This window comes from Chelon labrosus (genome assembly GCF_963514085.1).
Source record: "Chelon labrosus genome assembly, chromosome: 4".
NCBI lineage: Eukaryota > Metazoa > Chordata > Actinopteri > Mugiliformes > Mugilidae > Chelon > Chelon labrosus.
The window spans coordinates 28,893,849-28,907,069 of record NC_140340.1 but is presented as its reverse complement, the minus strand read 5'-3'; the positions used below and the strand labels follow the sequence as shown (position 1 = coordinate 28,907,069).

At 42.5% G+C, this 13,221-nt stretch overlaps 1 protein-coding gene across 1 annotated transcript; it reads left to right on the top strand.

The window, feature by feature from the left end:
* Positions 1-7,719: 7,719 nt before the first annotated feature.
* On the top strand, positions 7,720-11,877 carry LOC311487285 (keratin, type II cytoskeletal 8-like). The gene is made up of 9 exons (XM_084543503.1): positions 7,720-8,162; positions 9,489-9,697; positions 9,792-9,852; positions 9,951-10,046; positions 10,151-10,315; positions 10,406-10,531; positions 10,612-10,832; positions 10,920-10,975; positions 11,074-11,877. The coding sequence occupies exons 1-9, from the start codon at positions 7,815-7,817 to the stop codon at positions 11,205-11,207; spliced, it is 1,416 nt and encodes a 471-aa protein (XP_084399629.1). The 5' UTR covers positions 7,720-7,814; the 3' UTR covers positions 11,208-11,877.
* Positions 11,878-13,221: the final 1,344 nt, after the last annotated feature.

Genomic DNA, 13,221 nt, shown 5'->3' with positions numbered 1-13,221 from the left:
GCACAAGTTAATAATTTCCTACTATGAAAAGTGGCGTTCCCTGCGTTTGAGCCTTAAAAGGTGGGGCGGTTTTGATGACACATTCTCACTTTTCTTTCACCTGTTCAAACATGTATCTATGCAGGTTCTGGCAGGCATTCAGCTTTCATATGTTGCAGCTGCCCATTGCTTTTACTGTATCGTTCGGGCCAGATGAACCGCCGTTACCTCTTCTCACATGTTTTCACTTTTTCCACTGTATACACACACACACACACACACACACACACACACACACACACACCCACACACACACACACACACACACTATACAAACCACAAAAATGGGCTCATGGAGGTATGCAATGACAAGACAGCGGTTGCTAGGCACTGCAGCAACAACAACAGGAGATGGCTACACATCAGTCAGAGTGAACTGTGGGAAAAGAATGCCGATAAGATAAACACACTGATGAGTTAGTTATTTAATGATACACTCTTGATGTAGGACAATCCGTCTGCTCATCAGATTCCCCTTCTTAACCCTCAAAATGCTGCTTGAGAATGAAAAAAAAAACAAAGCATACTCAATGTACATTCACCACTCACACCCTGTGGTGTGGATGAGTACAAATTCGCACCATTGTGATTCTAATATAAGCAACCACAAATCATCCCATCAACACTCTGAGACCTTATGAATGGGAAACCCAGTTGCAACATCAAACGGGTTTCACTCCCTTTAGGAGTTTCTTAACCAAGGACTGTGTTGACTGAGCAGCTACCAAGCAGCTACGCCCTGCATGAGTAGATCTGACAGATTCAGGACGTTTCAGTGGATGTAAGGGGCCAATAAAAAAATCAGCTGATGTAATGAAATACGCGATCGTATAAGTGAGTAGGCTGAGATCAGCACATGACCCATATAGCTTGCTGTACTGAGTCACTGTCAGGCCAGGATAGTGCTAAACCTCTGACTGATTCGGTGGTTGGTGTCCAAGGAATGTGTTCACTGCGGGCAGAACAGATAAACCTGTTAAGACAAGTTCACTGCCCAGCACTGCAGCCCATGCACTGTCCAATGTGAGGAAGAATGTAAAGATGTGAGCTACAATATATATACAATATTGGCTACATTTGCGTAAATTAAATTTTAAAACAGCCGTTGGTTAAGGTACTGTCAAAAAAAAAGAAGAAAGAAAGAACTATGGTCCATTAAGTCCAGTATTAAAGTGCAATATCTTACTCAAAGCTGCACCAGATGTAAACTGTGGGAATAGTAAATTCTCGATGCAAAGTGTGGAGCATACTGTACAGTGATGTGATCGACCAACACACTACTTTTTTTCCTGTTTGGTGTTGTGAGCGGTCCTATTTTTTGGTAAACAACGATGTGTTTTCCACAGAACTCATCCTCTGACATTGTGTAGCTAGACCTGACAGCAAGCTATGGAGCTAAAAAATGAAGCCAGCGCAGGAGTGTCAGAAACTGCAGTTCCTAAAATGGCCACTAGAGGCTGGCTGAAAAAACATGTGAGCCATCAAAGACGTTAAATAAACATGATAGAGCCTGGTACAAATACAGTTTTGGTCTCCATAGCTAATACCCCCATTCATGAAGACTGTACAGGGGTTATATGAAACTTTCACTTTTAAATAGCATAAAAGCTTAAAATTACACATAATTAAATGCGTGGGTACTTTGAGTGATGGGTGGGTGCCATGACTGGTCGCTAGGTGTCTGCCTCTGCATCACCCGCCTGCCTCTGTTTCATTCACGCCCCACCTCTTTGCCAATTTTCGTATTAGGAGATAATTAAGTGGAGTCAGCCAATGCCAAGATCGCAATGACGAGATCCACCACACCAAGCTTCAAAGCGTCTTTCTTCCAGAATCGTCACGGATGGTATGTGCATTTTTATACAACGTCCATTACTGGTCTGGTTGGTACTTTCATAGTCGATCTATACACAACATAAAGAGCTTGCAGCCATGTTAGCAGGTTTGCGAGTAACAGTCAACGTGACAATGCTAACATTCTGATGCTTAGGTAATATATAGAAGAAATAGTTGGCAAACATAAGCTTCGACCTGGCTGTTACCAGTCCATTCAGAAACGTGCACATCTGTCACTCCCCCAACACACGCAGTCTCCACACTAGTATATTTGTTCAAACTTCATTCCCACAGACAAAATCAGTGATGATCAATGTGGTTCAACGATTGAAACGCACAACACAAAACCAGGAAATCAGTGAACAACACAAATACTGTATATGACATCATGCAAAAACAGGTGCTTTCAAAGGCCCACCCAAACAAGCCGACAACTTGGTTGCTAGGTTGTTTTTTGTCTAGACAACTTTCATGATCTTCCCTGTCTGACAAAGAGTGAGTCACTAAGTCAGACTGCAATTTACGCCAACGTTCCCATGCCTGACTACTATTGTGTGTGCGTGTGTGCGTCTTTGTGTGTGTGCGTGGATCACAAGGACAATGTTAAAGTCCAGAACTATAAAGTAATATCTCCCACTGATGGTTTACCAAACACTGTAGATGTGTTTGAAAATGTGTTAACATGCCAACAAACTGTTCCAGCTTGTGAAAAGAGCTTCTAGTGGCGACTCTGCAATGTAACTGAGTTTGTCAGTCTCTAGTTTTCATCACATACTAATTGTTGGGTAAGCTAGCGTCATTCATTGCAGGGCTACCACATTCTCTTCACTTGGCCTCCCCAAGACATTTCCATGCATGGCTTGCTGTGTTGTAAGGGTGTGTTCCTTTTTTCAGGTGGTGAAATTTTTGAGAACCAGATTAAAACTCAAGGTGACATTATTCCTTGGTAATGGACACACCCACAGCCATATGAGAAGGCCAAAACAAGCACGAAGGGGTGTGTCTATGCATCTAAAGATTTTGGTTTTCTCTTTTGGAGTGTGATTTTACTCTAGTAGTGATCTCGACTTTTTATTTACCTCCTGGCATTTCGGCACATCGCTGAAATGAAGCTCCACTGAACAGAGTAGCTTTCTGTGCTTCAAAGCATAGCTCACGACAGACAATGTGTGCGACTCCATGCCATAGAAAAGCAGGCTGTAGGACTAAACAAAGGAGCTGGCACCCATGATGAAACTTGATCCACTTTCAGATGTGAGTCTGATATAAAGTGTGTGTGAAACAGAGAAACAGCCGTCCTTAGAAAATTCTCTTACAAGAAGAATAAAGAATATAACGCACATGTGAGTATGTAAGGATATAAGATTACTTTATGACATTGGTCCAGTAAAATGTTCTCTTCACTCAAGCACTACAGTCGCCAGTCTAACTAAGAATTACAGTTTTCTTATAATGATAGGAAGTTTCTGATTATTCATTACTATAGAATTCACACTGAGGCCATTTTCATACTGCGAGAGGAAGTCAGGACAGTAAGGATTTGGACATTTCACTTTTTTGTTCTTTAATTATCTTAACTAAACAAATACATTTAAACAGACAAGAAGTAAAAGTAAACTGCCCCAAGGCACGGGGGGCCTGGAGTTATCCGACAGGTTTCTGCAGCCATAGGCCAGGCTGTAAATCATCAAGAGGTGACAAAAAAACAGAGACTTGCACTTTGCAATTGGAATTCATTGTTTCAAGTAACATCGCCTTTGAAATTTAACTCATTCTTAAGTTTTACTGCCACATGCACATCCTTTCAAATAGCAGGGAGTAGCATGTGCCTCACTTTTCAAGAAAAATACGGAGAAACACGACCGCAGCTTTGTTCTGTTTGGTCAGATTCACTTTGGTGCAGGCAAACAGGCACACTGCATTCTGTAAACACAACAATAACCTATAGCTTGGGTTATTTTTTCCAGTAATTTGCAGTCAGTAGAGGTGGATGTCACACAGTGTGTTTGAAGCAGGTGTGGAAGGATACCCAGAGCTGCATGGTGACAGGTGTGTGTGTCTGTGGGTTTGTTAAAGCCTCCACATATTAAAATATAACCCTCAGCTGCATTATTTGCCTATCATAAAAGATGTGTGCAGCCTTATACTCAACTGTGACATTAGCTACATGTGTATCAGTCAGTGTCACATGAGCAGACACTTTAGTGCTTTAGCAGCTCTGTGTTTTGACTTGACTTCCTCAATCTGAACTCCACCCAGCAGGTTGGTTCTCTGGTGTAACACAGACAGTATTACATGAGCGACTTTAAATCACTAAATAAGGGCAAATAATAAGCCAGACATTCCTCAGCCATTTATTTGAAATGGTGCCTCTCTGCATTAATGAATCCGTGTTCATATTTCCAGTTTTCTACACGGCTACTCATTCAAGTGTTCAGTGTATAGAGCAATAGCTTTCCAAACCACACCTCAGACATTGTAAAATGCCCACACCCAGTTTACACATGCAGAGGACAAAAGAAAAGTCTACAGAGTGACTTTTTTACCTGGAACGTTTTGTTTAACTGGACATTTGAAATTGAGGAATCTTATAGTATTTTCTGAAATGTTGTTTATTTTTTCAACTGTGGTGCATTTTCGCTTTGGCACCTACTGTAGTTTTGACCATAACCTGAACTCTGCTACTTGATCATGCTGTCCAGTCTGTAATGACATGGTTCATGAGTCCACATAAAAAATAACTACTGAAGGTACAGCATGTTGTGGTATGATTTGTTACTTGGATTATGCAAGGCAGGTATGAGGAAGCAGGGTGGGCTGAGAGGCAGAGGGAGAGGTGGAGAAAGTCAGTTACAAGCAGAGGTGCTGATACATTGATTGACTTCCTGTAAGTTTGTTTTCTTTAGTAGAGTTTGTTATCATTCAGGTCTAAAACAAGTGATCTTACGCTGTATGTTAATAGAAAAACTGTAAGAATCAATACAAATGTCAATAAAAACAGGGTTAGGGTTAGGGTTTCAGCCAGCTAAAAACCTTTCAGTATTTAAAAAGAAAGAGGAGGCCATGCTGTATAACTCTGTGACTATGCTATGAGTAACAAAGTGTAGTTTTCTCCCCTATTTGATACATTTTTTTTATTCTATTCTATCTTTCTTTGCTTACATGCTTTTGCCTAAAATGCTGCACGACTTTAGACAATTTCACATTCCCATAAGAACTAGTGCAAATACATTAACATATGGATGCAGCATTGTTACACACTGTGTGAACTATTGACCTCCACCCTGCCCCACCTACTGACACGCAGTGGCGCATTTTAAATTATTGGTCAGGATTTATGAACATCTGTAGGTCTTCTAACAGCAATCTATGAGGCATGAGGTTTCCATGTAAAGTGGCTCCAGATTACACAGACTTGACCAGGCTTAAGTTCTTTAAACTATGACTGCCGTGACACAGATGACATTTCAAACAAGCACAGACAAAGCTCATAACATTAGTGGTCTGTGTTGATCCTTTCTCTCAGTTTCATCAGCAACAAGATTTTGTCTTGTCTTTGCCGCTCCACTGAAATCGCAGCACTCTTAATCCATGCTTATCGAACTTCTCAATAATGCAACTGTTCGCTGCGGGTGCCAGTGCCTCACCCTGCTTGGCCATTGCTATTGTGTGGTCTGATTTATGACTCAAGTATGCCCATTGACTATTGCTGGAAAAATATTGCAGCGTGAGAAAAAGAGCAAGAGATATCTGCGTGCATGTCTGGTTATGGATAAATAAAAAGGGCTACGGGTTGACTTCAGTGGAAACTGTTCAAACTAAGGAACATAAATTTTCTCCAAATAGTTGTTGGACAGCAGAGTTTTGAGCTTTAGGGCAAAGTTCCACACCATGGTAGAAATTAAAGGCATGTGCATGTGAAAAGTTGGGGAAGAATGAAAAAGAATGCAGGCCTCACCTACACCAAAGGTGCAGAGGGATGAAACCAGTGGGCTTCAGCGCGAAAGAAGTGGGTGTGGTGAAGTGTTCCGAGTAAGAAAGCAACCACTAAACCACCTCTCTAGTCGAACAGCACTGATTCATGTGCAATATTATTTACAACAGAACAAGGTTGTATACCTGTGTGGTAACTTTCTGGCAGCATTAAAGACTTCTTTTTCTCTCTCTCTCTTTAACAAGAATTTAATGAAATAACGCTGCCTAAGGCATTTGGCTGGATAGTATTTAATAATACTTTATACTACTGGTTTAGCTCTTTGTTGGTTTTAATCTATGCTTGGCTCTCTTACATTGGCTGTACATGCAGAAGACAAAAAATGCCTAGACTCAGACAGTTAATATGAAAGACTGTGCAGACGTAGTTCAGTAACAAAAAAGTCTGAAGTGAGTGTAAGTTAATTTGGGGTTAGCAGTTTAGCTCTTTCCGGTTTTTGTTGGTGATGTTGGCAACTGATTGGCATAACCATGCTGCAACTTCTGTGGTTGTATTTGATCAAGTATTGTGACTTTTATCTAGGACAAACAGAAAAGTTCCAAATAGGAAAAAGGCTGTCCGATACCAAGGCAAAGCGATGACAGTATTTTAAATACTGCGTACACTGAAACTGATATAGGTTTCTTTTGTTTAGGTGGGCCTTGTTTTAGGTGGCCGATTGCAGCTAACTGCCATCTACTCCAGGTAATACACTGACTACGGATAAGTACCTTGCTGAAAGTGTGTTTTGTTGCTTGTGGATTTCATTTTTAAAAGTGAGAGTGTGTTCTCCCAGACGGCACCTGCCTTTTGAAACTAACTAGTTCAAAAGCAATAAGTGAAGTGGCATCCAGAAAGTGAAGCAATAGTCATGAGTAGCTGATAACGACAGAAGAACAGGTTCACGAAGTGTCTCGCTTGTTTGACATCCATGAAAACTTAATGAGAGGTCTCATATGCCGAGAGTATTGACTGATTGTTATGCTCCTTCCACGGCGTTAAATAGAACACATCTCAGCGCCACATTCCTGTCTATTCGTGTAGAAGTTAGCCGCCACGCAAGTTAATAAAGCAAGCTGTCTAAATGTTTATCAAGAACACATTCCCTACCTTGTAACTTATTTACCCAGATTTTGAGATCACAATGTTCGAAGCGACACCAAACATGTTAGTATCTTGGCCGCAGATGACTGCAGCGATTTGGAGAATTTTTTATTTCTACACTATCCTCATATCTTCGATGCCTAAAGCAAGCAGGAGTGGGAGTGTCTCAATATCTGAGATTCCTGGGTATTATTATGTCAAGTCGTCCAACCAAAAGGTGAAAACTACTTTATCTAGCCTCTATATTATTAAATAGATTCAACACTATATGCACTGATGGCATTTGTTGTGTCAGCAAGCAGAGCACCACTTCCCCTTCCCTCTACATGCAGCAGTGCTGCATGTAGAGGGGGAGGGAGTCCTGCTTACACTTTAGTGATGTGTGTATTTGGTGCAGAAATCTACTTTCCATCTAGTCTTAGACGGTAAGTTTTAGTTTATATATTTATACTTCTCAAATGTTGTTATTGCCAAAGTTTACGCAATACTAAAATAGGCAGCTTCTTTTAAAATAGATTATCATTTCTGCTCCACTGGTTTCCTTGTTTTTCCTTTCCCTTGAGCTTGTTCTCTTGCAGGGTGTGTCACAGCTTATCTCCTGACAATCCCTCCCTACCTGTTATACAGGACTGGCCACTCCTGTCATTCAGAGCCAGAGGCGTGTAGGCTGAGGTGGAGGGGAGGCTTCACTGCAATAGTGAGAGGACAGGTTGGAAGTGGCTGATGAAGATCCTCCCCCCTGGTTGAGCTATAAAGGGAGACAGATTCGTCAGTCAGACACTCAGAGGGACTTGGCTCTCCTTTTGAAGACATCTTCACTTCTCTTCTGCTCACCCAGTTGACAATCTCTATCGCTGCAAACATGATGATGAGGAAGGCACAGTCAGTCACCAGCTCATCGGGCACCACCAGGAGGTCCTACGCCACACCGGTCTCAACCACCTACAGCACAAGACAAAGCTACAGCTCTGGTTCTGGTGCTGGTGCTGGTGCTGGTTACGGTTACGGTTACGGTGGAGCTGGAAGATCTCTTGGCTTTTCTTCTGCTTCCATGTCCTCTGCCCCAATGCCAATCACAGCTGTCCAAGTCAACCAGAGCCTGCTGGCTCCTCTGAACCTGGAAATCGACCCCAACATTCAGGCTGTCCGCAACCAGGAGAAGGAGCAGATCAAGACCCTGAACAACCGCTTCGCCTCCTTCATTGACAAGGTTGGTTCCTGTGAGCTCTGTCTGACTTCCTGTCTTATGTGCGGTTTACTGCAGACCTCATTATCTTATACAACCACAGCTACATTTGCTTACAGCACCTGTGACAGGTGAACTGTCCCATTTTTCATTTCTAAACGTTGAATGAAAATAAGTAGTAAGTTTCCAGCATAGTGTTAGTAGTGTGCTTTTAGATATTTAAAGAAACTGTTGAGCACTGCTCACTGGACACATGTGTTCTTTTTATTGGTTGTGAGTCTTATCTCTGTGGTGTATTCACCAGTCGGTTATAGCTGGTAAGATTAGCCAGTAAGTCTGTCAATTATTGTGACAGATCTTGCCTTACTATGGCAACTCCATCCAAAATCTACCCCAAATAACAGTTGGCCTGCAGCCATGCCTGAGCCTATTGGGGCCTCACTGCCCACTGTCTAAACATGGGTGGCGATTACATTGCGCTGACTCGCCCTTTCCTCACTTGGTAGACTGGTAGGGAGAATAGGAATCTATCTGCACCATGCCCACAGAGTCCAAAGTCTGCCATTTGCACATTGCACCTATCACCTGGTTGTTATGGGGAACGTGAATGTCAAGTAGACAGCTGTGAGTCAGCTTCACTCGTTTCAGATGCTACAACATGCACTGATGGCAGCTATTTAATGGTTTTCAGTAAGACTCTCTGAATGTTACAGGATGAAATACAGAACAATGACTTCAGCTTGTGATACTGCAATGCTTTGTCTTCCTTGGTTTATCTGCCACACCTAGTTTTTTTTTTTTATGACTGAGAGACTGTGGCTTTCATAGCAAGCAGACTGAGTCATAGCCAAACAAGAGATACAAAAGGTGAAATACTTAAGGCCCATACACATGAGTGTGAAATATCTGGACAGAACATCCTGCTTTATATCAAGTTAAAAAATATCTGAAGATTATCTATAACTAAAATGCTTTTACTGTTACAACTGCTTGAAAACTATGGTCTCAAAGATATGCCTTCATGTGTTGCAATTGTTGTCACTAGGGTGTGGCAGTTCAGATAGATATGCAGCTATAGTGTATACTCAGTCACCTAAGGTGAGGCATCTTTAAACCTGATAGCAGAAGGGACACACCCTTCAAATCCTTTTTTGCACCGACCCTTTGCTTCTTTAAAAATTAAAGGAATTTTTTTAAATTATACTAAGGAGCATAAAAACAAATCAGATGAGAGACAATGACAAACTACCAGCCAAACCACAATAACCATTTAACCCTTATTTACAGAACACAAGATAAAAGCTTTTACAATAACAACTGAGCATTTCCCTCTGTTTTGTGTCTCCACAGGTTCGTTTCCTGGAGCAGCAGAACAAGATGCTGGAGACCAAGTGGAGCCTCCTGCAGGACCAGACCACCACCCGCTCCAACATCGATGGCATGTTTGAGGCCTACATTTCCAACCTGCGCAGACAGCTCGACGGGCTGGGCAATGAGAAGCTCAAGCTGGAGGGAGAGCTGAAGAACATGCAGGGCCTTGTTGAGGACTACAAGCTGAAGTCAGTGTTTATATGGCATAGTTATGACATATACTGGCAATAATGTTGTACTATTGTAAGATGTTTAAACTCTGTTGCCATGGCGTTCCAACAGGTATGAGGATGAAATCAACAAGCGTGCAGCTGCTGAGAACGAGTTTGTGCTCCTGAAGAAGGTGAGAAAATATCCAGATGGCCCTTTACTATTTTTATGTATTGTGTGATTTACTTTTTGGCCAGTTATAACCCCATCTTATTTGTACATAATTTCCAGGACGTCGATGCCGCCTACATGAACAAGGTTGAGCTGGAAGCCAGGGTTGATGCTCTTCAGGATGAGATCAACTTCCTCAGGGCCATCTATGAGGCTGTATGTACAGTTTCCAGTGTTCAGTTCAACCAAATTACTTCATAATCATTGTGAAAAATCTCTGCAACGAGGTCACTGTTTTACATCTACAATTGGTTGTGTAGGAGCTTCGTGAGCTGCAGAGCCAGATCAAGGACACCTCTGTCATCGTGGAGATGGACAACAGCCGTAACCTCGACATGGACTCAATTGTGGCTGAAGTGCGTGCTCAGTATGAGGACATTGCCAACCGTAGCAAGGCTGAGGCAGAAGGCTGGTACAAGCAGAAGGTGAGAAGAACAAAACAAAGCCAATTATTATCTATAAAAATCTTTCCCAAACATCATCGTGTTCTTAATACCTTGTATTTTTCTTAAAAGTATGAGGAGATGCAGAGCTCTGCTGGGCAGTACGGAGACGACCTGCGCACAACCAAGGCTGAGATTGCTGAGCTGAACCGCATGATTTCCCGTCTTCAGAACGAGATTGAGGCCATTAAGGGACAGGTATATTTCGCGAACGTCTCATCACTGCCTCATTGATTGGAAAGATGTGCAGTTTTTAAATAATGTGCGACCTTCCACAGAGGGCCAACCTTGAGGCTCAGATTGCAGAGGCTGAGGAGCGCGGTGAGCTGGCAGTGAAGGATGCCAGGCTCCGCATCAAGGACCTGGAGGATGCTCTGCAGAGAGCCAAGCAGGACATGGCCCGCCAGGTGCGCGAATACCAGGAGCTCATGAACGTGAAGCTGGCCCTGGACATTGAGATCGCCACCTACAGGAAACTGTTGGAAGGAGAGGAGACAAGGTGGGATAAATGTACTTTTGTACAGATTTAAGGGTGCAGCTGCCAGCTTAATATCAAAGCACTAACCATCCACTATTCCTCCATTAGACTGTCCAGCGGTGGCTCCAACGCCACCATCCACGTGCAGCAGACCTCTGGAGGTGGTACGTTTCTGATTTTCTACATCAAACATTGAACATGAACCAAAAGAAGAGACAGAGAGGATAACTGATAACACCTGTTTGTTTTCTGCTTTCTCCAGGACTGTCCAGCTCTGGTGGATTTGGAAGTTCCAGTGGCTATGGTACCTCTGGTGGTTATGGTACCTCTGGTGGTTATGGTGGCACAATCACCAAGTCCTCTGTGTCATCTACCAGTTCCAGGAGATACTATTAAAGTCTTTTAAAAAGGAGAGCCGTCCCACTTTCCCTTCAGAAACTTTTGAATTTTGTCTAAATCTGTACCCTTTCATGGTGCTACACAATACGGTTAAGCATAACAAAAGCTGAATATCTCAGAAATTAGTGAATACTGAAACTGTCAACTTTGTCCTCTGTTCAGTTTAGCAACATTTAGGAGTTTCTGAAGGAAAGCCAGGCCTTAAACAAAGGCCAGTTAGCAAGGCAAATTTTCTTTCGGCACTGACATCCAATAAGTAAGAAAAACAATGGTTTAAAACTAAGCAAGGAAAACATTTGAAAATCTGCACTATCTTGACAACTTTTTGCACTGTAGTGTGCTCTGAAAGCCACACACAGGGAAAATGATTTTTTTTTTCTTCACATTTGAGAGCAGATATAACCAAGAAGAGCAAGTGACCATATCGGATCAAGGGAGAAATATTTGTGTGACTTTACAGTTTTGTTTACAGTTAAACTTTGAACCGATTGGTCACTGGCTAGCTTTTCTGTTTACCGTTCTGTCCAAAGTTTTCTTGCTTAGTTTTTTCCTCCCTGCCTTCAAGCTAACGCTGTGTTGAGACCAGATTTATTTTGAGAAAAACCTTCATGAATGTTGCAGCAAATTACATCAAATAAATCTGAAAAAAAAACAACTCACCTCTCACTCTCATTATTGTTGTGGTAAAGGAGAACACTTGACTACTTCAAGATTAGAAAGGTCGAAACTTCTCTGCTGAGCTTTCACATAAGGAGCAGCGCACGTTTCCAGCAAACATCACGGTTATGTCACACATAAAAGGAAACAAAGGGAAGAATCATTGATTATTACCCTAAGCAATCACTTTCCATCCCCTGCAATATAACTGGTGAGGACTCGGTTACAGGTGAAAGGGCATCACAAGAGTTTTATTGCAACGCTTATCTCAATCGATGTTGCGCCCTTTGTCACAGCGGCATCTGTGTCTATAGTGCAGCTTAAAGTTTTTTTTAAATTCCACCCAGTGCTCCAGAGAAGTGGCAAGAGAGGCCTTGGTAACCCTACAGCTTTTTGTAAGACTCAGGTAGAGGAAACAGTCAGTAGCGAATTCTTCAGAAGAGACCACCTAGTGTGAAATGAGTGAATCTTTAATTTCATAACAGAATCACACACAGTGTACTGATATAAAATTCAATTTGTCAATTCTTGTTGAGGTTTATCCATTATTAACAGCTAATATTTTAAAAGGCTCCCATTATTAATGAAAAGACATCACTTACTTGAACTTTTTCCTTTTCAAGTCATCATTCATAATAGTGGCTGTGTGTTTTTTTTTTCTGAATGAGGCAAAACTCTGCTCACAAGAGCACCTATATTGAGTAGGCGGTCATTAATGTGACCCAGGATGCAACGTATGTTCACACTATCAAAGGAATATGGTCCAATGCATCCCAGACCACCTCCAAATGTGGTCTGAGATCAGATGTGTCACGACTGTCGGTAGGAATCGGACACAGATTCAGTCACAGACCAAGAACCCAGAGGTTGGTGATTAAACCGGTTTATTGGCAAGACAGAGGAAGCAGGTGGGAGCAGATTTGCAGGACGACGGAGATGGACCAGAACCAAGGCTTGTGCGGAATCCAGGGAAAGCAGGGGTGGATATGCTGGGAGGGAGGCTGGTGGACAGGCGGAGCTGGGTGAGGATTCCAGGGAGAACACTGCAGAGCAGGTGAGTAGATGGATCCAGGAGCTGAAGACAGGGAAAACAACAGTCAGGAATCGCAAGAGAAAACTCAGGACTAGAGACGAGAGCCACGGCACTATACCACTAAAGGAAAGCAGACGATCTGGCAAAGAGTGGAGGACTGAACCAGGATTTATGGACAAGGGGAGTAAATGGCTGATGAGGCTTCATAGATTGCAGGTGTGCAGGTAAGTGGCTTCAGCTCCACCCAGCTCCAGACCAGCCTCCTGTCAGAAAACACACACACGGAGAGACGGATACACCCAACAAAGAAAAGGAGGGGGA